This window comes from Ursus arctos, unplaced genomic scaffold (genome assembly GCF_023065955.2).
Source record: "Ursus arctos isolate Adak ecotype North America unplaced genomic scaffold, UrsArc2.0 scaffold_4, whole genome shotgun sequence".
Taxonomy (NCBI): domain Eukaryota; kingdom Metazoa; phylum Chordata; class Mammalia; order Carnivora; family Ursidae; genus Ursus; species Ursus arctos.
The window spans coordinates 40,579,418-40,606,094 of record NW_026623056.1 but is presented as its reverse complement, the minus strand read 5'-3'; the positions used below and the strand labels follow the sequence as shown (position 1 = coordinate 40,606,094).

The following is a 26,677-nucleotide window of genomic DNA, read 5'->3' as shown; positions in this document are numbered from 1 at the left end:
GACTTCTTTGCCAATTTGGATACCTTTTATCCCTTTTTGTTGTCTGATTGCTGTTGCAAGAACTTCTAGTACTATGTTGAATAATAGTGGCAAGAGTGGGCATCCTTGTCGTGTTCCTGATCTTAAGGGAAAGGCTTCCAGCTTTTCCCCATTGAGAATGATATTTGCTGTAGGCTTTTCATAGATGGTTTTTATGAGATTGAGGAATGTACCCTCTATCCCTACACTCTGAAGGGTTTTAATCAGGAAAGGATGCTGTATTTTGTCAAATGCTTTTTCTGCATCAATTGAGAGGATCATATGGTTCCTGAGTTTTTTCTTGTTGATATGATGTATCACGCTGATCGATTTGCGAATGTTGAACCACGCTTGGATCCCAGGTATGAATCCCACTTGGTCATGATGGATAATCCTTTTAATATACTGTTGGATTCTATTAGCCAGGATCTTGTTGAGGATTTTGGCGTCCATATTCATTAGGGAAATCGGTCTGTAATTCTCCTTTTTGATGGGGTCTTTGCCTGGTTTGGGGATCAAGGTAATATTGGCCTCATAGAATGAGTTTGGTAGCTTTCTTTTGGTTTCTATTTTTTGAAATAGCTTTAGGAGAATAGGTATTATTTCTTCTTTGAATGTTTGGTAGAATTCCCCAGGAAAACCATCCGGGCCTGGAGTTTTGTTATTTGGAAGGTTGTTTATCACTGACTCAATCTCTTCATAATTAATTGGCCTGTTTAAAAAATCAGTTTCTTCCTGTTTCAGTCTTGGTAGTTTATAGGTTTCCAGGAAGGCCTCCATCTCTTCCAGATCGCTTAATTTATTGGCATATAGCTGTTGATAAAAGTTTCTAATAATCCTTCCAGTTTCATTGTTGTTGGTCATGACCTCTCCTTTTTCATTCATAATTTTATTAATTTGGGTCCTTTCTCTATTCTTTTGGATAAGTGTTGCCAGCGGTTTGTCAATTTTATTGATTCTCTCAAAGAACCAGCTTCTAGTCCTGTTGATCTGCTCTACTGTACTTCTGGTTTCTAATTCATTGATTTCTGCTCTTATCTTGGTCAACTGCTTCCTCGTGAGTGGATTAGGCCTGTTCCTCTGTTGCTATTCCAGCTTCTTGAGGTGAGAATATAAAAACTGCATTTTAGATTTTTCTATTTTTTTGAGTGAGGCTTGGATGGCTATGTATTTCCCCCTTAGGACTGCCTTTGCAGTATCCCATAGGTTTTGGACCGTTGTGTTTTCATTCTCATTGGTCTCCATAAATTGTTTAAATTGATTTTTGATTTCCTGGTTTATCGAGTCATTCCTGAGCAGGATGGGTCTTAGTCTCCAAGTGATTGAGTTTCTTCCAAATTTTTCCTTGTGGTTGAGTTCCAATTTCAGAGCGTTGTGGTCTGAGAATATGCAGGGGATAATTTCAGTCTTTTGGTATCGGTTGAGACCTGTTTTGTGTCCCAGAACATGGTCTATTCTTGAGAATGTTCCATGGGCATTAGAATAGAATGAATATTCTTTGGTTCTGGGGTGTAGTGTTCTATATATATATATCTATGAGGTCCAACTCATTGAGTATGGCATTCAAAGCTCTTGTTTCTATGTTGGTTTTCTGCTCCGGTGCTCTGTCTATTGCTGATGGTGGAGTGTTGAGGTCCCCTACTATTAACGTATTTTTATCTGTATGTCTCTTTATTGTGGTTAAGAGTTGGCTTGTGTATCTTGCTGCTCCCCTGGTGGAGGCATATATATTTATAATTGTCATATCCACTTGTTGGATACATCCTTTAAGAATAATGTAGTGCCCCTCTGTGTCTTTAGTTTAAAATCCAATCTGTCTGATATGAGAATTGCTACCCCAGCTTTCTTTTGAGGTCCATTGGTGTGAACAATGGTATTCCATCCCTTTACTTTCAGTCTGAATGTATCTTTAGGTTCAAAATGAGTCTCTTGTAGACAGCAAATGGATGGGTCATGTCTTTTTATCCAGTCTGCTACCCTGTGGCATTATGGGAGCATTTAGGCCATTTACATTGAGACTGATTATTGAGAGATATGATTTTATTGATGCCATGCTGCCAGTAAAGTCTTTGTTTCTATAGATTGTGACTTTCTGTTCTGTATCACTCTTGGGGCCTTTTTACTTTTATAGAACCCTCCTTAATATCTCCTGTAGGGCTGGTTTCGTGGTTACGAAATTGGTCAATGACTGGCGATTCTGGAAGGTCTTTATTTCTCCATCAATTCTGAATGACAGCCTTGCTGGATAGACGATCCTTGGCTGCATGTTTTTCTCTGAAAGAGCTTTAAAAATGCCCCCCCAACCCTTTCTCTCATTCCAGGTCTGTGTAGACAGGTCTGACGTAATTCTGATACCTTTGCCTTGGTGCATGAGAAATTTCTTTGCCCTGGCTGCTTTCAATACTGTATCCTTGGATCTAATATTTGCGAATTGCACTATGACGTGACGTGGCGTAGGTCTGTCGTGGTTGAGCTTGGGAGGGGTCCTCTCTGCCTCTTGGACAGGAATGTTTGTTTCCCTTGCTAGATTAGGGAAGTTTTCAGCTACAATTTGTTCAAATATCTCTTCTAGACCTCTGTTTCTCCACCCCCTCAGGGATGCCGATGATTCTGATATTGGAACGTTTCATTGAGTCAGTAATCTCCTGTAACCTACATTCCTGTGCGTGGATTTTTTTGAGTCCAGATTCTGTTTTAGCTTTTTCTTCTACTAACCCATCCTCCAATTCGCCGATTTGTTCTTCTGCCTCATTCACCCTGGCCGTCAGAGCCTCTAGTTTTGACTGCATTTGGCTCATAGAATTTTTAATTTCTGCCAAATTCGCTCTCATTTCCGCCCTTAGAGATTCTATATTCTCATTAACATTTTCGTTAATACTTTTTTCAAGTCTACACATCATCTTGACCATTGTTACTCTGAATTCCATTTCTGATAATTTGGTTATATCCATATCCATTAGTTCTGTGGCAGAGGCCACAGACTCATTGTCTTTTCTTTGCTGGGGGGGACTTCTCCTTCTCGTCATTCTGATGAGGAGAGGTTGCAGGGTTGTCCAGAGCCCTAAATTATTGACTGGCCTGGCGCCCTTGTTTTATAAGGATCTTAGGGATGTGGGCTTCTTGATTTTTCAGACTGCCTTCTGGGGGAGGGGCCTGCCGCACCGATACTCAGGCAACCCTGTTTGGGTAGAGTCTCCGTGTCCCCTGCGAGGGGGGATGAGGATGGGCACACTGTGAGCCGGAATTTCCAGGCTTTTGATTTCTGGCGACTTTCCCTGGCGGTTTGCTGTGCCTCTTCTGAGAGTCAGAGCAGCAGTGGCCGAATCTCAGCCTCTGTCTCAGAACAGAGGGATCGCGGACCGTTCTCCACTGATGTTCTGGCCATTTTAACTCTGTTACTGTTGTTGCTGCTCAACCCTGCAGCATCCCCGGATGTGCGCCTCACACCCAGCGTCCCAGCCCTCACTTCCCGGGCCGTCGCGTCTCTCTCCTTTGTGTTTCTAACACCGCCTGCCGCCGCCGCGCACTCCTGGAGCTCCCGGTCTCAGTCTGGTTCCAGGGAGCACTCCGGAGCTCCGTGAGAAGTCTGGTGGCGCGCGATCCCGGGCTCACAGTCTCAGTCTGCTCTCTCGCGGGTGCCGGGTGCCGGTCCGCGAGTCCGCCCGCTCCCCTGTGCAGGTGGCTACCGCTTCCCGGTGCCCGAATGCAGTGGCTCCCTCCCCCTTCCATTTATCTTCCGATATCTGTGTGCGGTTTCACAGCTCCCCGCTTCGTACCTCAATACTCAGCGCTGGAGATGTTCATTTGTAGAGATCCCGATGTATCTTCCTGCGTTTCAGGCTGATTCCATGGATGTTCAGGCTGGTCTTGTACCTATCCAGCTCGACTCAGGGGACCGGCTGAAAAAGGGGTCCCCTACTCCTCCACCATCTTAACTCCAACCTGTTTCTGTATTTATTAACCTGCTGAGTATCATATGTTCTGGAATATCCACTGTATACTCATGACAGAAGGAAATGAAAAAGATAATTACCTAGAAGGTGTGTGAACATAGTTTTGATTTTATTAACCACCTGAAAAGGTCTTGGGGACTCTCAAGAGTCACACTTTGAATACTACTTTAGTCCATCTACTCTTTCCCCACCGCTATTTTACACCTTATATCTTTTTAAGCCTCTAGACATCCTCTCTTATTCTCACATGAAATCCTTGCTTTCTGTCTTAAAGAGCAAATGGAATGGGATAGGCGGGTGATGGGTGGTGGGGAGGGCACGTACTGCATGGTGCACTGGGTGTTATACACAACTAATGAATCATCGAGCCTTACATCGGAAACCGGGGATGTACTGTATGGTGACTAACATAATATAATAAAAAATATTATAAAGAATAAATAAAGAGCAAATGGAAGTAGTCAGAAAAGAACTTTCACCACCATACCTACCCATCTGTAAAGGTAGACTGCCAGCTACAACTGAGGTACAATCAATGGCTAATGATATCCCTCAGAATCCTGTCCCACACTGCCGTTTCTCAAAGATACCACTTTTAACAACTGTGCCTTCTCTTATCTCATAAATTTTCCTTTTCAGTCATTGCAGTCAGCATGAAAATATGCTATAATATTTCTCACTAAGAAAAGACTTGTGGTGCATAATCTCTCTTGAGCTACTGTCTGATCTCTTTGTCTTTATAGTAAAAATCGTCTTGAGTTACCTATATACAAAATGTTCTCCAATTTCTCTCGTAGTCTTATTTTTATATAAAACAGCTTTATTGGGTGTGACATATGATAAGCTGCACCTACTTAAGGTTTACTTGGTAAGTTTTAACAAAGGTGTTGACTGTTAAAACGTCACTGCAGTGGAGATAGTGAATATTATGTGTCACTCCCAAAAGTTTCCTTGTATTGTCTGTAAATCATCCATTTCATCCCTTCCAATCCCCCTTCCCCTAAGCAAGCACCTATCTGCTTTTTGTCACTGTAAAGTAGTTTGCTTTTTTTAAGAGTTTTATATAAATGGAAATACACTTTACGTATTCTTTTGCTGTCTTCTTTCAGCATAATTACTTTGAAATTTAACCATATTGTTGCATATATCAGTTTTTTTCCTTTTATTAGTGAGTAGTAGTTGGTTATGTAAGTATTCTTTTTTAAAATTTTTAATAGACTTTATTTTTTAAGAGTACTTTTCGTTCATAGCAGAATTGAATGGACAGAGAGTTCCCATATGCGCTCTAGTCACCCTTCTGCTCAGCAACCCCCATCAGCATCTTCTACCAGAGTGATGCATTTGTTACAATTGATGAACCCACTTTGACACTTCATCATCATCACCCAAAGGCCGTAGTTTACATTAGGGTTCACTTTTGGTATTGTACATTCCATGGGTTTTGACGAATGACATGGGGTCACCATTATAGTATTATGCAGAGTAGTTTTACTGCCCTAAAAATTCTTGATATTTTACAGCTATTCATTTCCCCCTTCCCTCCAACTCCTGGCAACCACTGATCTTTTTACAGTCTCCATAGTTTAGCCTTTTCCAACACATGACGTAATTGGAATCATTCAGTATATGGCATTTACAGATTGGCTTTTTTTTAACTTAACAGTATACATTTAAAGTTCCTCCATGTCTTTTTATGGCTTGATATCTTATTTCTTTTTAGTGCTGAATAATATTCCATTGTCCAAATGTACCACATTTTATTCATTCATCTCCTGAAGGACCCTTTGGTTGCTTCCAAGTTTCGGCAATTCTGAATAAAGCTGCCATAAACATCCATGTGTAGGTTTCTATGTAGACATAAATTTTCTACTTGTCTGGATAAATACAAAGGAACAGAGTTGCTGGTTTGTAGTGTAAGAGTATATCTAGTTTTCTAAGAAACTGCCGAACTGTCTTCCATAGTGGCTGTACCATTTTTCATTTCCACCAGAAATGAGTGGTCCATATGTTGCTCCATATCTTTGTGAGCATTTGGTATTGGCAGTGTTTGGATTTTAGCCATTCTAATAGCTGTGTGGTGATATCTAATTGTTGTTTTAATTTGCAGTTACTTAATAATATGTCAAGCATCTTTTCGTATGCTGCTTTGCCGTCTGTATCTCTTTGGTAAAGTGTCTGTTAAGGTCTTTGCCTCATTTTTTAATTGGGTTGTTTTTTTCCTTACTGTTGAGTTTTAAAAGTTCTTGATGTATTTTGGATTCTAGCCCTTTATTAGGTTGTCTTTTGCAGACATACATATTCTTCCATTTTGTGGCTTGTCTTCTCATTCTCTTGATAGTGTTGTTTGCAGAGCAGAAATTTCTATTTTGATGATGTTCCAGCTTGTCCATTATTTCTTGGAACATGTCTTTGGTATCTTGTCTAAAAAATGATCACCATCCCCAACATCATCTAAGTTTCTTCCTGTGTTATCTTCTAGGAATTTTATAGTTTTGCATTTTACATTTAGGTTCGTGATCTATTTTGAGTTAATTTTTGTGAAGGGTGTAAGGTTGGTCTAGATTCATACTTTTGCATGTGGATGTCCAGTTGTTCCAGTACCATTTGTTGAAAATATTCTTTTTGCTCGATTTAAATTGCCTTTGGTCCTTTGTCAGAATCTATTGATTATTGTCATCTATTTCTGGGCTTTCTATTCTGTTCATCTGTTCTTGCACCAGTGCCATACTTTCTTGGTTACTATAGCTTTATACTAAGTCTTGAAGTCACGTGGTATTAGTCCTCTGACTTTGTTGTTTTTTTCCAATATTGTGTTGGCTATTCTAGGTCTTCCGTTTCTCCAAGAATCAGTGTGTTTATATCCACAAAGTAACTTGCTGGGATTTTGCCTGGGACTACACTGAATGTATAGATCAAGTGGGAAGAACTGACATCTTGGCAATATTGAGTCTTCCTGTCCATGAACATGGAATATGTTTACATTTATTTGGTTCTTCTTTGATAACTTTGATCAGTTTTGTACTTTTCCTCACATAGATCTTGTACATATTTTGTTAAGATTTATATCCAGATATTTCTTTTTTTGGGTGCTAATGTAAATGATACTGTGTTTTTAATTTGAAATTCCACTTTTCATTGCTAGCATATAGGAAAGTGATTTATCCTACACCTTTGCTGTAAACACTACTTTGAAGAGGGGTGTTTTGGTCATTTCTTTCTGATTTTCTACATAGACAATCATGTCATCTGTGAACAAAGTTTTATTTCTTCTTTCCCAATCACTATATGTTTTCTTTCTTTTCTTACATTAGCTAGAATTTCTAGTATAATGCTGAAAAGGTACAACAGAGGCGGGCATCCTGGCCTTACTCCTGATCTTATTGGGAAAGCAGCTAGTTTCTCACCATTAGTATAATGTTAATTGTAGGTTTTTAAAAAATAAGTGTTCTTTTTCAAGTTGAAGATGATCCCCTCTGTTCCTATTTGGGTTTTCCCTTTGTTGCTGAATAATTTTTTATTGTATGGCTATACTACAATTTGTTTCTTCATTCACTTGTTGATGGACATTTGAGTTGGTTTCAGTTTTTGGCTGTTAAAAATAAAGTTGCTGTGGGGGTGTCTGGGTGGCTCAGTTGGTTAAGCATCTGCCTTTGGCTCGGGTCATGATCCCAGGGTCTTGGGATTGAGCCCTGCATCAGTCTCCCTGCCCAGCGGGGAGTCTGCTTCTCCCTTTGCCCCTCCATCCCACTCATGCTCTCTTCCTCTCTCACTCTCTCTGACTCAAATAAATAAATAAAATCTTTTTAAAAAATAAAGTTTCTGGGAATATTTGTGTACAGGTCTTTATATAGACACATGTTTTCCTTTCTAGTATGTGAAGACATAGGAGTGAAATGGGTGGATGATATGTTGCTTGTATATTTAACTTTTAAGAAACTGCTGGTGTCTTCCAATGTGATTGTACAATTTTGCAGTTCAACCAGCAATGAAGCAGAGTTCCAGTTTCTCCACATTCTCTCTAACACTTGGTATTTTCAGTCTTTTTAATTTTAGCCTCTATTGGATGAGTAGTGGTATCTTATTGTGGTCTTAATTTGCATTTCTCTAATGATGTTGAGCACCTATTCATGTGCTATAGGGTGATGTGTCTGTTCAGATCTTTTGCTCTTTTTTTTTTTTATTGGCTTGTTTGTTTTCTTTTTATGAAGCTTTAAGAGGTCTTCATGTATTTTGCATTCAAGTTCTTTATTAGATATAAATCCTTTATCAGATATGTTCTGCAAATTTTTTTCCCATTAAATGGCTTAAGAGTGTGTTTTGAAGAGTAGAAAATTTTTGATGAAGTCCATCAGTTGTGCTTTTGATAACATACCTAAGAAATATTTGTCAGCCTAAAGTCACAAAAATTTACATTTGCATGTCCATGTGAATTTTAATTGAAAAAACTTGTCAATTTTTATAAAATCTTGGATTTAGATTAGGATTGTGTTTATTAATCTGTAGCTCAATTTAGAAAAAGTAAATATTTTAAGAATATTGAGTCTTCTAACCTATGAGAAAAGTTTATCTTTCCATTTATTTAGGTCTTTAATTTCTCTTAGCAAATTTTGTAGTATTAACTGTAGGTTTTTCATACCTTTTGTCAGATCTGTCCCCATTTCATCTTTTTTTTCTTTTGATGTTATTTTAAACAGCAGTGTTTTAAGTTTTCCCCCCAATTTTCCACTGTTAACACATGGAAATAAAATTGATTTCTGTGTGTTGATCTTAGGTGCTGTATAAGGACTGTCCTTGCTAAACACACTTGTTATAGTAGCTTTCTTGTAGAAAATGCATCAGATTTTTGACACAGATGATTGTTTTCTGCAAATTTTTATTCTTTTCTAATCTAGATGCCCTTTATTTCTTTTTCTTGCTTGATTGTACAGTGCTGGATAGAACTCAGGGAGATTGCTTGGCTGTTCGATTCTCTTTCCCTATGTTAAGGCCTCGGAATTCACTCCAGGTGGTAAGCCGAGGTCAGTTATTGGGCTTGCCTTGTATGTTTACTGTCTCTCAGGATCAATATTCTTTGTTGCCTGTTGATTTGAAATGGTTGTTTCAAGCAGGAGGGTAAATCCCTTTACTCCTTCTTGTCTACAGGCAGAGGTCTTTATACCTTATAAATCCATATAAATCCATTCCAGTCAGGCGTTTATCCTCACCACTCTAAGGCAGTTGCTAAATTCATTGGTTACTTACTGGTCCTTCTTTTTTGGCCAGTTGGTATTTGGAATAATTGATCACTCTCTCTTTCTAGGTACTTCCTTCACTTACAGTGCAGGATTCTTCTTGGTACTCTTCCTTCGTCCCTGACTATTCTGTCATCTTTTTTGAATTCTACTCAATTTCCAAACCTTTAAATGTTTGAATGGACCATGGATGCTTGGTCTTGATGCTGTTAATACTCTGTAGATGGTTTCATTCAGTCTCATGACTTTATATACCTTTTATGGGAAGATTAGTCTAAATTTATATTTTCAGTCTATCACTTTCTCCAAAACAGCGTTTTCTTATATATCCAGCTGCTTATTCACCAATACACATTTGGTTGTGAAATAGGCAAGTCCAAAACTACTTCTGAATTCCTGTCTACCTCTAACCCTTAAAAATGTTCCACTTGCTAGTTCTCATTTTGGTAAATGGCAACTCTGTTGTTGCACTTGCACAGGCCAAAAACTTTGGGGTGATTTTGGCTTCTATTTCTCTCAGACCCAGTTTTTTGTTCCACCAGCAATCCTGTGTTGTGGGGTTTTTTTGTTTTTGTTTTTATGTGTTCCTTTTTTTTTTTTTTTACAATACCGTATATCCAGCATCTGACTACTGCTTAACACTAACACTTTGATTATCCTGATTCAGATCCCATCTTCTCTCTCCTGCATCAACAAAAAGCTATGGTGGTACCCTTAAAAAAGCTATGGTGGTACCCTAAAGCAATCACCGGTACCTTCCTTTATTTTTCTGCATAGTTCTTATTATCTGATATCTTTTTATTTTAATTCTTTTTCTCTAATTAGAATGTAAACTGCATAAAGACAGGGGCAGCTGTTCAGTACTATACCCAGTACTTAGAACAGTCCCTGGCACAAAAGTATGTACCTTAGTTCATACTGATAAATGAATGTCCTGGGTTTTCTCCATCATTTTTAGTATGTAATCCAGTTTCTTTTTAGGCTAAAGGACCTCCTATGAGCTCAGAGTTATTCTTACTAAATAAAACATGACAAGAAGTTAGAGGTTCTCTCGTGTTCTAGTGGTATTTGAGTTTGCAGTTATACTTAAGTTTTTACATTATATTATTTAATTCACTTGGCTTCACTCTTCTATGCTTCTGTTTTGAGTGTTGTTTGGGGGAAGTTGTTGAAAAGACTTGCATTTTTAAAGCTGATGTCACTTAAACACTTATTAGTTTAAAACAATTCAGGTTAATTATTGAATGTGCTTGTAATAAATCTGATTCATCTAAAATTTAAGAAATTGTTGAGAATACCTAGATACTGTGATTTTGCTAGTTTCTTAAAAATGTGTACTTCAGTTGTTGCTTTAAAGATTATTCTAAATTTGAGGAGTCTGAAAGGGTCCATACCTAGAGATTTTTGGAGGTTTTGTTGTATTTGGACATAGATTACAGTAAAGTTTGATTTGTAGAATGTTTGCATATATCTATTTTGTAGATTGTAACATTTGAAAGATCCTGGAACCTAAAATGTCCAAAATGTCTGCCATTTCCATAGTTTGAAAAAGAGATATGGTAAAAAAATATATATATATATATATAATCAATGTACCAAAAAAGGTAGTATTAAAGATAGATTTGTGGTAACTTCTATTACTTTTTGGTTCATTGTTGGGAGTAGGAGAGGTAAAGTGAACTGTTGTCACTTTATACTTGCATTTCAGACACTTTAATGTGATCTCTAATATGAATGTCAAGTCATTTTGTTTGTTTTTTTAAATAACCCATAGAAGTTATAGTACATAAATCATTACATTATATTTTTCTGTCACAATTCTTTTTGAATATTTCCAAGTGATTTGTGTTGTCTGTACACTCTAAATCCTGACTGACTGTTCAAATACACATGAAAAATCCAGACAGTTTTATTTTCATGGTTCTAGTGTTTTCATGGGAGGTACAGGCAGGAGGAAAACACTTCTTTGTCTTTCTCTCTGAAAGGATAATAAGTTCAATTTAATTAATTAGTTAATGGTACAAATGGTATTATGTTTTTCTTTGTCCTCTAGAGTGTACGGTAGCCAGGAACACCTTCTGATAATGTTAGGTAGAGTCTTGCCAGATATGAAAAGTTCAGGTCTTTGTTGTTCCTTAGCCTCTTTATATTCTAGACTTTTATCGCTTAATGAAGGACTTACTTCAAATAATTTAGGTCTTTATAAATAAACATTTATGTTTCTCCAGGATACTCTTCTGTTCTGTCAAACTCCACTTCATATGGGAAGCGGTAGTCTCAGTGTTTGGGAGACTTTGAGAAGTGAGGCATTCAGATAGTGACTTTGGTATAAGAACCACGTGGAAAATCTGTTTCTCCACAGTTTAAAGATTCCATGGGGGGAAATCTTACTTAGAAATGGTTTTTAACTTTTGGGTTTTGTCTAGGATTGGAAATGTATTAGACCCTTGTTTGCAGGCAACACAAACTAACTTTGGCTGACTAAAACAAACAAGGAGATGTATTATTAGAAGCTCATGGAATTTAAGGGAGAGCTAAATTATCAAAACTTGTTCAGAGCTTTAAGGATTGAAACAACAGAAAATTGTGCCAAAGTTTCCTTTTGCAAAAACTACCCAGAATAACTCTGTAGAAAAATTGGAAAGTAAAAATTACTCATTTTCTCCTAGATATTAAAACAAAAGATGAAAAAGTAAAACCTGATAGTTATATTAATATTTATGAGTAAAATTAAGCTTACTAAAAATAGCTATTTGTAGGTTTTTTAATCTACTCAAGGTCTTTACTAGGGGGTCAGTTTTTCTAGTCGAATCTATCAACCCTTTTCTAGGTGGTTTTTCTGTCTTTTATGCTGAGAGTGGCTTTCCCTATTTAAATATTGTAGAATATATTTAAATATTGTAAATATGTTTTTGAGTCAGTGGATTAGTTTTTTCTTTTTCCTGTCTCCAAATACTCCACTTGAGTAATGGTGGCTCACTAGGCCATATTTCTTACCAGTTGTAAGGAGGTAGGATTTAGCACTATCCCACCCAGGTTATATTGCCATAACATAGCACTAGGGACTGGGTGGCTTGAACAACATACTTATTTCTCACAGTTTTGGAGGCTGAGAAGTCCAAGATCAAGGTGTGAGCAGATTCAGTTCCTGGTGAGGACCTTCTTCCTGACTTGTAGACAGCCACCTTCTTGCTTTGTCCTCACATGGTAGAAAGAGAGCTTGTCTTTCTTCCTTTCCTTATATGAACACTAATGTCACCATTGGGGTTCTACCCTCATGACCTCATATAAACCTGATTACCACACAAGGGCCCCATCTATAGACAGTATCACTTTAGAGATTAGGGCTTCAATATAAAAATTTGGGGAAGTGCAAATAGTCCATAACACCTTATCCTGTCTCTTCTCCACTTCTGCCCAAGGAGGACTTAATTGTTTATTTTTATTCTTAATTTGCTTTTATTGTGAACATTACTTATAAATGATTTTGATATTAAAGAGGAACACACAGTAAAAACTGGAAGTTCTTTCCTTAATCCTCTGTATCCCACTCTCTAGGGGTAACTAATGTTATTTGCCAGAATATACAAAGTTATTGTCAGTATATGTGCAGCCATATGTGCCTCTTTTTTACAGTTTGATCTTCAGTCCGTGAGTGTGTGAGTGTGTGTGTGTGTGTGTGTGTTTAGTGTGAAGGCAGGGATCTGTTTCCAAGTATTTTGCTCCTGTCATTTCAGCATCTTGACTAATTCACTATTTCCCCACTCATACAAAATACTTTGTTGTATATCAGTAATATATATATTACAGTACTAAAATATATATATTACAGTACTTATATATATATATATATATATATATGTATGCACACACATACAAACTGTTGGTCAGTTTGTGCACTTAATTGTTTTTAGGTACTAATAGTAAGCTTTTTGTTATTTTTACTTTAGCATTTCCCCTCCCTCCTACTGGGCCACTGATATTTTTCAAATATGTCTTATCTATTGTCCCTACTCTAGTTTCAAGAATTTTTATCAGAGATTTTGCGGCAGTTGCGTTGAATTTGTGTGGTGTGGGGAGATATGATGTCTAAATGGTATTAAGTTTTCCTACAGGAACATGACATATCTTACATTTATTCAAGTCAATTGCTCAGGTTTATAGGTTCTTTAGAACTTTATTAATGGGCATTTGAAATATTAATGTTTTGCAAATACTATCTTTTCTATAATAAATTTGTAAAGGTTATCACCCATCATGACATGTTGATTGTATATTTTGGATATATTTTGCATATTTTATATGCACCCATATTATTCTAATAGCTCGTTACTTGTCCTTCTTAGGTTTTTCAGGTAATAGGTTTTTCAAATAATAATTGTCTGTTCCTTTCTAATGCTTTTCTTCCTTCCTTCCTTCCTTCCTTCCTTCCTTCCTTCCTTCCTTCCTTTCTCTTTCTTTTACCTCATTGCACTGGAATTTCCATTGTCAGTTGATAATGATACTGCACCGTTTTGTCTTGATCTTTTTTTAATAGCAATGCCCCCTTTTTCTATTTTAGTATTGTTATGATGGCCACGATTTCAGAATAGCCTACTTTATTATTATAAGAGTCCTTCTTTTCTCACTTGTAAGAGTTTTTTAAAAAATCAGATAATGAATGCTAAATTTTATAAAATGCCTTTTCAGCATGAAATGAGAAAGTCAATGTGAGCTTTCAGTGTGATAGTTTAAAAATATTCCTTACATTCTTGGAATATTCTACTTCATCATTGTGTCTTTTTCTTTAAACACAAAGCTGTATATTATTTCATAATATTAAATGAAAATTTTCATCATAAATTGTTCTTTTTATTTGTATATTTTCTGGCTTAGTACTAGGCTTACGATAGCTTGCTAAAATACATTACAATACTTATAAAACTTATATGTCTTGTATTAATTTTAAAAGCTTAGTAATTATCTACACTTAAAAGCATGATAGAACACAATGGTAAATTTTGAGGACCTGATACTCTTTTGGGGCAATGGTTAAAAAAGAATCTTTTTCTTTCATAACTGTTAAGTAATAGTCAGTGTGAATTGTCTGTCATTTTTTGAAATATATCTTTACTCATCTCCTGGATGGTACAGTTGCTCTCTTGTTTGTTTACTTATTTTTTAAAATTCATTTATGATTTGAATGACACAGTTTGCCTATTTCTTTATTTATATTTTATTTATCCATTTATAGTTTTTTTTCTCCCAAAAGGGCTGGTGGAAATAATAATTTGTAAAGTTTTTGTTGTTGTTTAGAACTGTTTGAACATGTTTAAACACATTTTTCTTGGTTATTTTTTAAGTGATACCCTCTACATTTTTGTATTTATTTAAAAATGTTAATAAGACATAACTTTAAATTTCAAAGATATTATTTATACAGTGTATTGTTTCTACAGTTTCCATGTTTGAGTGTTTATATTGGTTTACTTCTGAATTTGAATATTTATTTTGTCAGGAGACTTGTGAGTCATAAACTCTCCAAGGGCTTATATATATGTTCTAATATACTTGTCAATGAGCAGCATCTTGCTTAACTTTAGTGTTCATAAATATTAGTCTTATTTGTCCTAAAATAATTTAGATTTGGCCCATCACTTTCAGGAAGGAAGTCAGTATTACAGGGGAGAAGTTTGATGTCATTTTATTTTAACTTTTGCTTGTGGCCTTTTTTTTTTCTTCATCTACAAAATGGAAAAAAATTGATTTCACATTTACATAAATGTTTTTTAAATTAATGCTTTCTGGTAGTTGATCTATCTTAAATAAAGTTTTTTATAGAGATTCTTGATAGAGGAACCTTCCAGAAGATACTTTGGTATTATATTTGGTTTGACAGATCCTGCATGTATTAGTGATCTATTGTGAATAAAGTACCCTAAAACTCAGTGGCTTTAAAACAATGTGCATTTATTATCTCTCTTTGTGTCATGAATTTGTGCATGGCTCAGCTGGGTTCTTTGCCTAAGAGTCTTTCACAAGACTGCAGTTGAGGTGTCAGTGAGGGCTGGGATCTCATTTGGAGCCTTGACTGGGGAATGATCTCCTTCCAAGCTTATTTTTGGTCCAATCTAGTGCTTTTTCCACTGTGACACATATTGGCAGGTATTTGATTTATTTGAGAGTCACTCTTTGGGTCTAACATTTAGGCCCAGGAACATCTACCTCTTTTGAGTCCTTCCTATTATTTAATCATAAACATATGTCTGTATGTGAATGTGTGGACGTGCAGGTGAGGACCTATAGAAGGGCAAGTGGGAGGGACAGAGGGAAACAAGAAGGGAGGGAGAATGATCATATATTAGTATAACTTTTTTCTATTTTAAGAACTATTTTTTCCCCCATAGGTGCCTTAGCTGGGCCAATTATTGTGGAGCCACATGTCACAGCAGTATGGGGAAAGAATGTTTCATTGAAGTGTTTAATTGAAGTAAATGAAACTATAACACAAATTTCATGGGAGAAGATCCATGGCAAAAGTTCACAGACTGTTGCAGTTCATCATCCGCAGTATGGATTCTCTGTTCAAGGAGAATATCAGGGAAGAGTCTTATTTAAAAACTATTCACTTAATGATGCGACAATTACTCTACATAACATAGGATTCTCTGATTCTGGAAAATACATATGCAAAGCTGTTACATTCCCGCTTGGAAATGCTCAATCCTCTACAACTGTAACTGTATTAGGTAGGTACACTTGAATTGTATATTTTGGTGGTAGGGGCAAGGATCATAATAAAAGTTTTTTTCAAGAATTTAAAGTAATTGTATATATACATATAGTCTAGATTTGAAATAATTCAAATGTGATTTTTCAAGTTTTGTCTTAAAATTCTGTGATTCTAGGCTCTCTCAATTTAAGCAAAATTTTGTATCTACCTGCCTATCTATATAATGCCATGTGGTTCTTATTTTACTTTCTTCATGAAAGATTGTTTTTTATTTATAATGCGAAGTGCTGAGTGTTTCTGACATTTTCAGTATTCTTTCTCAAAATTTCAAACTTTAAATTTTCATCTTTAAATAAGCTTTTCCTTTTATTTGAATGATTGTTGTTTTAGAGCCATTTGTATACTTCATGTTTGTTTCTGAAATCAGATTTTATTTCTGCTACTGTGGATTTCATAGCTGTTTGAATCTTGGGCCATTGCTCATAATGAGCAATCTTCTGTTTTTTCCTATTTGATAACTGTTAGAATTTATGGTAGAATTTAAAATGAGTTTATTAACATTAAGATGGCCACTTGCAGTGAAAAAGGTACACCAATTTGGAAACACTGGTTTGTACTTTTAGAATAATAGAATAAATATTAAGGAATAATAGCAACCTTAGCCATTTCCAGCCAGAGTAGGACTCCTTTAACCAGCAGTCTTTGCTCTGTGTCTACCTGTTTGTCTGTTGGGGACTTGGTTGGATCTGCCGACAGCTCCCCTCCTCAACCCTCCTTCTTCACTTTCCTTCTGTGTTACACCCTAGTAAAAAGCCCTTTTCCTTTTTTTCCTCCTTTTTTTCTTAGCGTTCCCTTCCAGAGCAGCAAACAAGTGCACAGCCCCTAATATTTAAAGGCATCATTTCAGGGTCTCTGACATGCAGGAAAGCCATTTTGTCACGTATTTTTTCATGTTGAGAGATACTATTTAAAAATAGAAATGAAATTAAATATTTGAGGACTTCATATGTTTATGATACTGCCTGAACAGCTGTGGGGAAATATAACTCATGTTTATGAAATAGATAACTTTTGAGAAATGTTTTGATTAGAAGGCAAGGCATAAAATAAATTTCTGAAAAATAAGTGCAGGCCATCAGAGTAAAAAAAAAAGGTCACAAAAAAAGTTCATTGGCTAGAAAATAATAGTTTGTGTGTGGAAGAGGGAACCCATGGGAGTAAAGGGGTTTTTTGCTTTAAATTTTAGTAATTCCGCTTAAATTGATACAACACTCGGTAGTTTAAAACTCAAGACTGTTTATAGTACAAGACCATATGATTTTACCTGTACCTACGTCTCTAGCTTCATTTATTTCATCTCTTGCTCCACTTTCCTAACAGATTTAATAATCATGATGAACTATTTGCAGGTAATACCTGTTTATGTTTTACATGTGTTTTTCTTTCTTCTTGGATTGTTTTTTCTCCTGTCTCTCTCTTCCTACATTCTTGTATTTAACTGCTATTCATCAAACCACATCCTTTTATAAGCTATTGTTGAAATATATACCCACTTGCAGTTTGATTTTTTTTTTTTTTTAATCTTTTTTGGCTCTTTTGCCATTGTTATCTTGAGCTTATCTATTGCAGCAGTCTCCATACTGTTTCTTGTGTGTTTTCTCCATTATAAACACATGGTGGACTGCAACTCTGTGCTTTAAAATTTAACTTTACCTCTCTAAGGCCTACAAGAGTTCCTAGTATGTAGCAGTCATACACCATTTAAGTGTTATTTAACTAGGGTATACGAATGGATTGGTGAGACTTAGTAGTCTACAAAAATTGTATAGGAAAAATAGGTGAGCCAGTCCTTGAATTTTGGGTAGGTTTGGGATAAGCAGAAGGGAAATAAGAATAGGGGGAATAAATGAGCCAGTGCAGGGAGGCAGAAAACAACATACATTAAGGCAGAGTTCTTTTTAGTGTCACCATTGTTGACATTTTAGGCTGGAATTCTTTGTTGTAATGAGCTGTCCTGTCGGTTGTAGACTGTTTGGCAGGCTCCGTGACCTCTACCCACCAGATACTAGTAGCAGTCTTTCAGTTATGACAACTTAGAATGTCTCCAGACGTTGCCAAGTGTCCTCTGGAAGAGATCACTCATTGTTGAGAACCCTCATTAATGGAACTACTGAATAATTTGTTGATTGTTCAAAGGATTTATGTAAAGTATAAGAATTAAAGGTTAGAAAGGTTGAGTAGGACTGCATTAAAATAACTTGAATGTTGTGATGGGGAATTTGAGCTTTGTACTACTAGAAATGGCAGGTTGGTAGCAGGTGTTATGCTTCTCACCTCGCTTCTTCTACTCTCAGACTCTTGCTATGTAAAGTGTGGTTGCTGAACCAGTAGCGTTGGCATCACTTGGGAGCTCGTTAGAAATACAGAATTTCAGGCCCCTACCAAACTTAACGATAAGTCTACATTTTATGAGGATTTCTAAGTGATTCATATTCAGAGTAAAGTTTGAGAAACACTGCTTTGTTCACCTTCTCATCTTGCTTAGAGGCATATTTAAGTCATAGTAGACTAGATATAGGGAGTAATGTGATATAAGTTGTGATATATGAAGATCAGTCTGGTGTTTTTGATGGATTGAAATGAAGAAGTCCTAAAATTATAATCCCTCAGCCATGTGGCCATGAAGGCTTGAAATTAATTCTCTGATTTCTGCCACTTGAGAGAAGAAGGGAGCTATTACAAAGGAATAGCTGTCAAGACTGTAACTGATTGGATACAAGAAACAAGGGAGGTTTGAGCATAAACAGGTTTTGAACCTTGGTGATTAAGTTATGTTACTGTTAATTACAGTGGGCGTGTCTGAATGAAAACCAGGTGTTGGGATTGAAAGGCTAAGATAACGAGATCAGCATTTGCTTTGTTAGTTTGAGAATATATAGGCAAACAACACCAGGCAGGTGGTCAACTCACAGGTTGACTGTGGAGTCAAGTCTTGTATCAAAGTTAAAGAAAATTAGGGATCATGTAGATAGTAGTGTGTATCAGATAAAAGTTTCTAAGAGAGATGCAAACAGTAACTGAAGGCCCAGAACCCAGTATTTATTAGGGCAGAGATTAGAAGAAATGAAGAGCTCAAAAAGAGCTTTGAGAAAAACTCGGGCAAAGTAATACTACTTATATCAGAAGATAAAAATTTTAAGATTACTTTAGCAGCTTTTTTTCCACAGTGAGAATTAAGCCCTACAGAACATGATTTGAATAACCATTTTTTCAGTTTTCCTAAGAATGGTGCACAGCTAGTATTCTAAATGTATAGCCCTTACAAAAGGTACCTTAAGGCATTAGTACTTAATTCTTTTGGAACTGAATGTGAAGAACTGTGTCAAAATTTCAAATTCTACCAAATTAAGAGAATGGCAAACAAAAGTATTAAACCTATAGATTACGTGGTAACGTTAAGAGTTTCAGTGGAGTGGTAGTAACAGAAATCAAATGAAGGGAATGTGATATAACAAAAAAGCTTTGGGAAAATTTAACAACAAATGCCCCATAGTAGAACAGTTGTTTCGCAATTGCTTACTTCTCTTGATGGGATATTTTATAGTTGTTAAAATTATGATTAAGAGAAGTATTGCTGCCTGAGGAAAAGAACCAAAAGATTGTAGGTATGCCATCATTATTACATCCATATAGAAACTAGAAAAAGAAAGAAGTGGAAGAAGATGATAATAACTGCATTAGGATATTGTAGTTGTGGATTATTTCCCCGTTTTCTCAATTTTTAGAAATATGCTTTTGCAATAAAAATGTAGACTCCCACTATATGTTGGCTAACTGAACATAATTAAAAAAAAAAAAAAAGATTTCCATTGCTGTGCATGATGGAATAGCAGGGACTGGATTTACTCTCTCTCTTACAACATGAAACCAGGCAAATAAGAAACAGTTTTTAATCACTGGACTATAGGCAGTGTAGGATTATGATCCCTGAAAGAAGGAAAACAAACACAGTGAGTCCCTGTAATGTTCTAGCTTCCTCCTTAGGCAATTTCCAGGCTACAGCTCGGTGACAAGGATTTGAAGCAGAGAATGATGGTGTCAGGGAATAAAGGAGACATATTGGAATTCAGGGAGGACAGGTGATTAGAATTTGTGGAGCAGAATACCGGAAAGCAGAGAGGAGCAGAGGGAGAGTGTGTGTGTTTTAGAGATCTACAGAAGGGCCCTCTGACATCTTTGGGTTAGTACTGATCTGTGTCCACGGTAGAGGAAACATTTGAAGTTGGGGAAAGAACCAGCAGAAAGCAGTAGATCTAACTAACAGTCCTGGTGTTCACACAGGGCTGGGAAAACCATGTTCCCTCCCTTCAGAGTACACAGGACATTGTAGCATCTTAAGAGGAAGCAACTGCAAAACTGCTAGACAGGGAAGGGTACAGAGAAGTTAACGAAAATATTGAGGTATATGAGAAAAGTAACTTTAGAAAGCCAATAAAGTCTACAACCAGGAGATTGATTCCTTTCAGAAGAAACAGAAATAACGTAACTTAAAATTGACTTTAAAATAAATGTTTAAGTTCCTCAAAGATAAAAGCTTCTATTAATGATGGCATAAGTTGTTCAGACCATCTCTCCCATGGGGTTGAAATACAGAGTACCACTGAAAGTTCAAGAAAGTAAGAACATAGTGAGAAATATAAGTTAAAAGAAAATCTAGGAAAAGGTGAAAATAGAAATAAGGCTAACACTGAAAGGTGCATTCAGCCTGAGGACTTTTGATAATTCAGAAGAAACACATTTTGAGAGCCTTGAGAAGAGAGAGAGATTTCTAAGTGTAGTTCTGCTCAAGATGGGGGATGTCTAATAACCCTTTTCTTACTCACCTGGAATCCAAAGGCTTACATTTTTGGAATAGTAGGAAACTAGAAGTAAACCGGCCTTCTTACAGACTTACAGGTTTATAATGACTTAAGTGGTCTGATCTTAAATTCAGGAGATCCTGGACTGGTTAGTGATTTCAGGAGTTTAGCAGATGAAAACTCAGATCTTTTCTAGAGGAAAAGTACCTTTATTCTAGACCTCAGATTATTTCTACCTTAATTATTCAAACACAGACATATAGTCTCCTTGACTTGGCAGGTATACTAGTAAAGAAGACCCCACAAGCAGCAGCCAGCACAAATAAGACAACAGAGATAGACCTGCAAAGATATAGGATGTTGGAATTATCAGACACAGACTATTAAACAGCATCGTTTAACATTTGAAGAGATAAGTCAATCTATAAAATTTCTGCAGAGAACAAGAAACTATAAAAAAATCACATAGTAATTGGCCTTGAAGTAAAGAAGTAATTTTTAGTGTATAAAAGCAGTTAACCATAAAAGGGAAATTAAAAACTGATAAATTTTAGTGCATTTGAATTAAAAACTTCTGCTCATCAAAACACACCATGGGGCAAAAAGATAAGCCCTAAACTGGTAGAGGGTATTTTTACCACATACAATAAAAAAATGGCTTTCCTTCCAAATCAATAAGAAAAAGCAATTGGTTTTAATAGGCATTTTGCAGAAGAAATTCCAAATGGCCTATAAACATGGGAGGACCTTTAACCTCATTCATAATATGAGAAATTTAAAAAAACAGGCTCGACAGTACACCATTCTATACATACAAGATGGATGGACATTGAGAAGTCAATATCAGCTGTGGTGAGTGTCTGGACCGACAGTTGCTCTAAGGTTGGGAGTAAATTGTTACTTTGGAGAGCTTATTGGCATTACCTGGTAAAGCTGAAAATAAAAATAGTAGTAGCAACTCTACTGCAAGGGGCAAACTAGAGAAGCACCTGCACAAATATACCAAGATACACCACTGAGAATGTTTCTTATAAAATTGTTTATACTAAACAGGAAATAGCACCAATGTCCAATGATAAATAAACTGTACAGCAGTTAAAATTAATAATTTACAGAATTGCATGTAAATTTAAACGATTTAAAAACTAAAAGTAAAAAAACCCTGAATTCAAAATGATAAAGTAAGTCAGACTGTTCTCAAATAGATTAATCTCAGGAGCACAAAGTTGAGTCAAAAACTATATAAAAATGCATATAGTTCAGTACCATTCATTTAAAGTTCAGAAACAGGTAAAATGCAATTGTTATTTAGCTTTGCATTTGTTGCTTGTAGACCTGTCTTGAAAAGTAAGCAAAAATTTATTTCCAGAGTCAATATAATGATTTCATACTTGGGCGGGTAGGTGTTAGGATCAAGGAGAGGCATGTTGAGCGACCTGGGAGGTACTAATGTTTTTTATTAACATGTGTGGTGTTTACACAGATGTTTACTATAAAGTATTTATTACATGTTTGTATGTACTTTTCCCTTTGTTATTTTACAGTAATACATTTTATAAAATACATAAGGAAGTACATAAGGACAATATTAGTATCGCAAGTAAATTATGAAACAAAAATAGGTAGATACAAATCAAGAACAGATGGAATTGAAAACCAGTTGGAAACTTTGGAAATAAATAAATTACTGAGATAAAAACTTAATATATAGAATAAACTATAGGCTTGAGACAAATAATTCATGAGGTGAGACTGAGGAATTTATGCAGAACGAAGCACATGAAATTTGCTGGAAAATGTGAAGAAATAGGATATATGGAAAGTAAATTGAAACGGTCTAAACATTAAGGTTGCTTTCACTTGCTGAGGAGCTTTCTTTTACTAGAAAAAGATAATGGGATATGCATCCTAATACACATTTTAATAAACATAACTATTGCAGACATTACATTTTAACAGTGTAGGTTCTGTACTGGTAACTTAATCTATATTTTCTATAAACGTTTTTGCTGCAAAATGAAGCACTGTGTCTTAAAACTACATCTTTCCCCCTTTCAGAGTAATACTTAAAATCTCATAATGAAAATTATGATCCAATTTACAGGAATTTTTCCTATACTAACTTTGGAGAGGACCTCATCAGTCCCTATACAGAAAACGTCTCTCTCTTGGGAGAACCTTCTTTTAAGGTTTTGAAGTCCTGCTGAGTTTCTTGTTTGTCTTGGCTCATGATCTTCTCCTTTTCCAAGAATGCAGCTGACGTTGGCATTACTTAAAAGCATGTGTGTAAATTTTATATGCATTTGCCCTGAAGCTTATGAAATATGGCTAGATAAGGCTTGGAAAGATGTAAATATATTCTTCATTGAAATGTGACTAATTATTTTTTAAAATTTAAACAGTTGAACCCACTGTGAGCCTAATAAAAGGGCCAGATTCTTTAATTGATGGAGGAAATGAAACAGTAGCAGCCATCTGTATCGCAGCCACTGGAAAACCAGTTGCACATATTGACTGGGAAGGTGATCTTGGTGAAATGGAATCCACTACAACTTCTTTTCCAAATGAAACGGCAACAATTGTCAGCCAGTACAAGCTGTTTCCAACCAGATTTGCTAGAGGAAGGCGAATTACCTGTGTTGTAAAACATCCAGCCTTGGAAAAGGACATCCGATATTCTTTCATATTAGATATACAGTGTAAGTAAACAATAACATTTGCTTTTTAAACATGTCGTGTATTTTAATTTCCTTCCTGTGACCTAATTCTATGTCAGACTTGTTAGTTTGAATATTTAATATTCAGATATTCTTACATCTTTTTCCTCGTTGACATTTTTTTCTTAATTTTCTTAATTTGTGGAAATTTCATTTAACCAGAACATTTTTTTACTAGTTCGTAAAGATGGACAGTGACTTTAAAGTTGCTTTCCAACTTAAAATTGTTTAGCCTTATCCTTTTTAGACCTCAAAAATAGGCTGGACTTAAGCAAATTGTGGAAACTTATACCTCAAAATGTGTAATACTTAGAGACAAACAACTTCTCCAGTTTAGTTAATTTAACTGTTACTCAGTTTTATTGATTCTGCCCATGATTTTTTCAGCAAGAATCTTTCACTGCCTAGATGCATATTAATTAGTTTGAAAATCTTTGCTTTTCAAATACTATTTCTCATCTGATTTTACTGATCGTGTTGTAAGATTCTCATAAAGACAGTATTTTAAAGATATCATTGGGATAATGACCGTTGTAGATAAGGTTCAAAGCTCGGCTCATCTATTTTTATTTTTTTGTTAAGGGATGCTCCCTTGTGTGTAAAGTTTTATGTGTGTATACGTATGTGTGTATACTTCTTCCTGTACATTAGCTGAGTTGTTGACACGTTCTTTATGTAGCATTTAAAAATTTTGAGCAGAAGAAAAAGAGATAATGCACATTAACTTAAAACAAGGATAATGCAAATCAATAGGTTTTTAAAAGGAGGTGTTAGAGTTTTTATTCTTAGTGTTTTATTTTTTGATATGACATAGGTGGAATTTTAAATTGCGCATACTCGCTACACTTAATGGTTTCTAAAGCTAATTTTAAGAATCTTTTTCAACATTTATAGGGTTGAACTTGGGAAGTTATCTTACATGAATATTACTGCCATTTTATTCTTGAGTGCAAATACCTTCTTTTCACTTCTCTAGAGAATCCGATTAAAACTTCTCTTTTTCCTTTTCCTGCCTTACTTTCACAGACTCTTAACTTTTTCCTTTTTCTTGTAAAATTCAGATCCCAATTGTAAGTACTATTAATATTTTCCTTATATGTATTTTGTCCTTCCTTGTATCCAGTAATGATTGAAATTTTCTTCAGTTTGTATTATGTACATTATGCTTTTTTGGTTGTTGTTTGCTTGAATGCCATCTTAAATATAGAAAAATATTTCTTTTAATGTAAGACTTATATAATTATGGCTTAGATTTATTGGCTTGCTCCTAAAATGTTCTTAGAGTACTCAAAATTTTTTCCGTCTTTTTAATTGGGACCTATAAAACATGTGAACAAAGTTTAAGGAGATAAAATCTTATATCCAAAGTTCAGGTCTCAAAATTTGGAGGTATTCTTTGGGGATACCTTACCTTAGTACCTATTCCCTCCTCCTATTAAAAGAAATTAAACTCACAGATATCTGTGCTGTTCCTTCAGCAACATTTTTTAGCACCAGTTACAATAGTGTTTGTTAATTCTTGGTATTTATGAGGCGGGCATTTCTTAAAATTACTAAGGAAATTAATTGTACCTTAGTGCAAGTTTAATTTTTTACTACTCTTCTTTGTAAACCTTGCTTGATACTAGATAATCTTCCCTGACAGAATTAAACTGACCAGGTCTCTCTCTAACTTCCCATCTGGTCATATAGGATTTATCTAGTTTACTGTGTAACTCACAGGAGGGTCCCTGTATCATGCATAAGTGACATTTCCTTAGGGAAGCTTTCATGACCTTCCTCAACCTCATCCCCAGTCTAAATTAGGCCCTTCTTACCTTCTCTATACCATCCTATTCTTTTCCTTCTTGGCTCTCAAAACAGGTTTTAGTTTAATACTTTTAAAATATTCTCTTCCTTACTAAAAGCTCTTAGAAAATAAATTTTATAAATACAGAGTCTATATGTACACTAAATACCTGCAACAGTGCCTGCCACTTACTAGGAGTTAAACAATAGGATGGTTGAATGAATGATTTGAATTGGATTGTATGGTTTAAATGCATAAATTTATATTGCTGGTCGATACGGACACTTGCTCATTTAACTAACTATATTACACATATACCAAAGACATCTGGGTGCATTGAATGGATAAAATATAATGTTTTACAGCAGTTGAGGCTACAGATAACTTACTTTAGTTGTAATTATAGCCTTAGAAAGTTTGTGTCACATCTCTACCTACCCGTAGAATATTAATTAATTGTAATACAGGGAATCTAATCTCTGTAATTGACTTTGTATCTCTCAGGAGATATTTTCTTTCAGATTGAACATTTCTTTAAAGACAGTTTTATATGGTGACTTGGCGTCTCATCAAATTAAGTAGTATAATGTATTTCCTTTGTTCATAAATCTGTGCTTCTCATAATAGGACTCTTATATTTTGTTCTTGGTGATTATATGTTTGTGAATATCCTTATATTCAGTGTCCATAATAACTAGAACTGTACATGCTATAGTTGCCTAGTGTTTGGGTACTCATTGTCCATTCATGCACTCATTCTTTCAGTCAACTAATATTTATTAACTACTGTCTTCCACACTGGTTATGTATATTGACAGAAGGAAAAATGATTTCTGTTCTTCTAAAGTTTAGTCATTATAGTAATGTTTGTCATTATATATTGCATTTATCATTAACAAAAGATAATTTGTACGGTTATGCATTTATTTTATAGATGCGCCAGAAGTTTCAGTAACAGGCTATGATGGGAATTGGTTTGTAGGAAGAAAAGGTGTTAATCTCAAGTGTAATGCTGATGCAAATCCACCACCCTTCAAATCTGTGTGGAGCAGGTAATAATGTCAGATACTTCTAAAGGGAAATTATTTAAAAATGAAAAGTATTCTTAAATGCATATTTAAAGTTTTTTTTTTTTTTTTAATCAGTGTAGTACATGATGGTAGTAATGGCTGAAAATTAAATGAAGGGTTTCTGAGTGGTCTCCTGTTCCACCCCTCCCCTACCTTCCTACCCATGCAGTTCTGGTCCTCAAAGGCTACTTTTTAGCCATTTAGCAATTCCTTCTGGTAGTACCGTCTTTGGTCTTAAATTGCTACTTCTTAATACTATCTATTGACCTCTTATAGTGACAGATGAAAATTTAATTTTATATCTACCCCTTCACACATAAAGGTACCC

At 35.5% G+C, this 26,677-nt stretch overlaps 1 protein-coding gene across 2 annotated transcripts in view; it reads left to right on the top strand.

The window, feature by feature from the left end:
* Positions 1-26,677, top strand: part of NECTIN3 (nectin cell adhesion molecule 3) — a 124,673-nt gene that overhangs the window by 27,389 nt on the left and 70,607 nt on the right. For both annotated transcript variants that reach the window (XM_026492904.4, XM_026492900.4), the window contains exons 2-4: positions 15,589-15,930; positions 23,176-23,472; positions 26,214-26,331. In XM_026492904.4, coding sequence (XP_026348689.1) covers positions 15,589-15,930; positions 23,176-23,472; positions 26,214-26,331 — 757 coding nt within the window. The remainder of the gene's footprint in view (positions 1-15,588; positions 15,931-23,175; positions 23,473-26,213; positions 26,332-26,677) is intronic.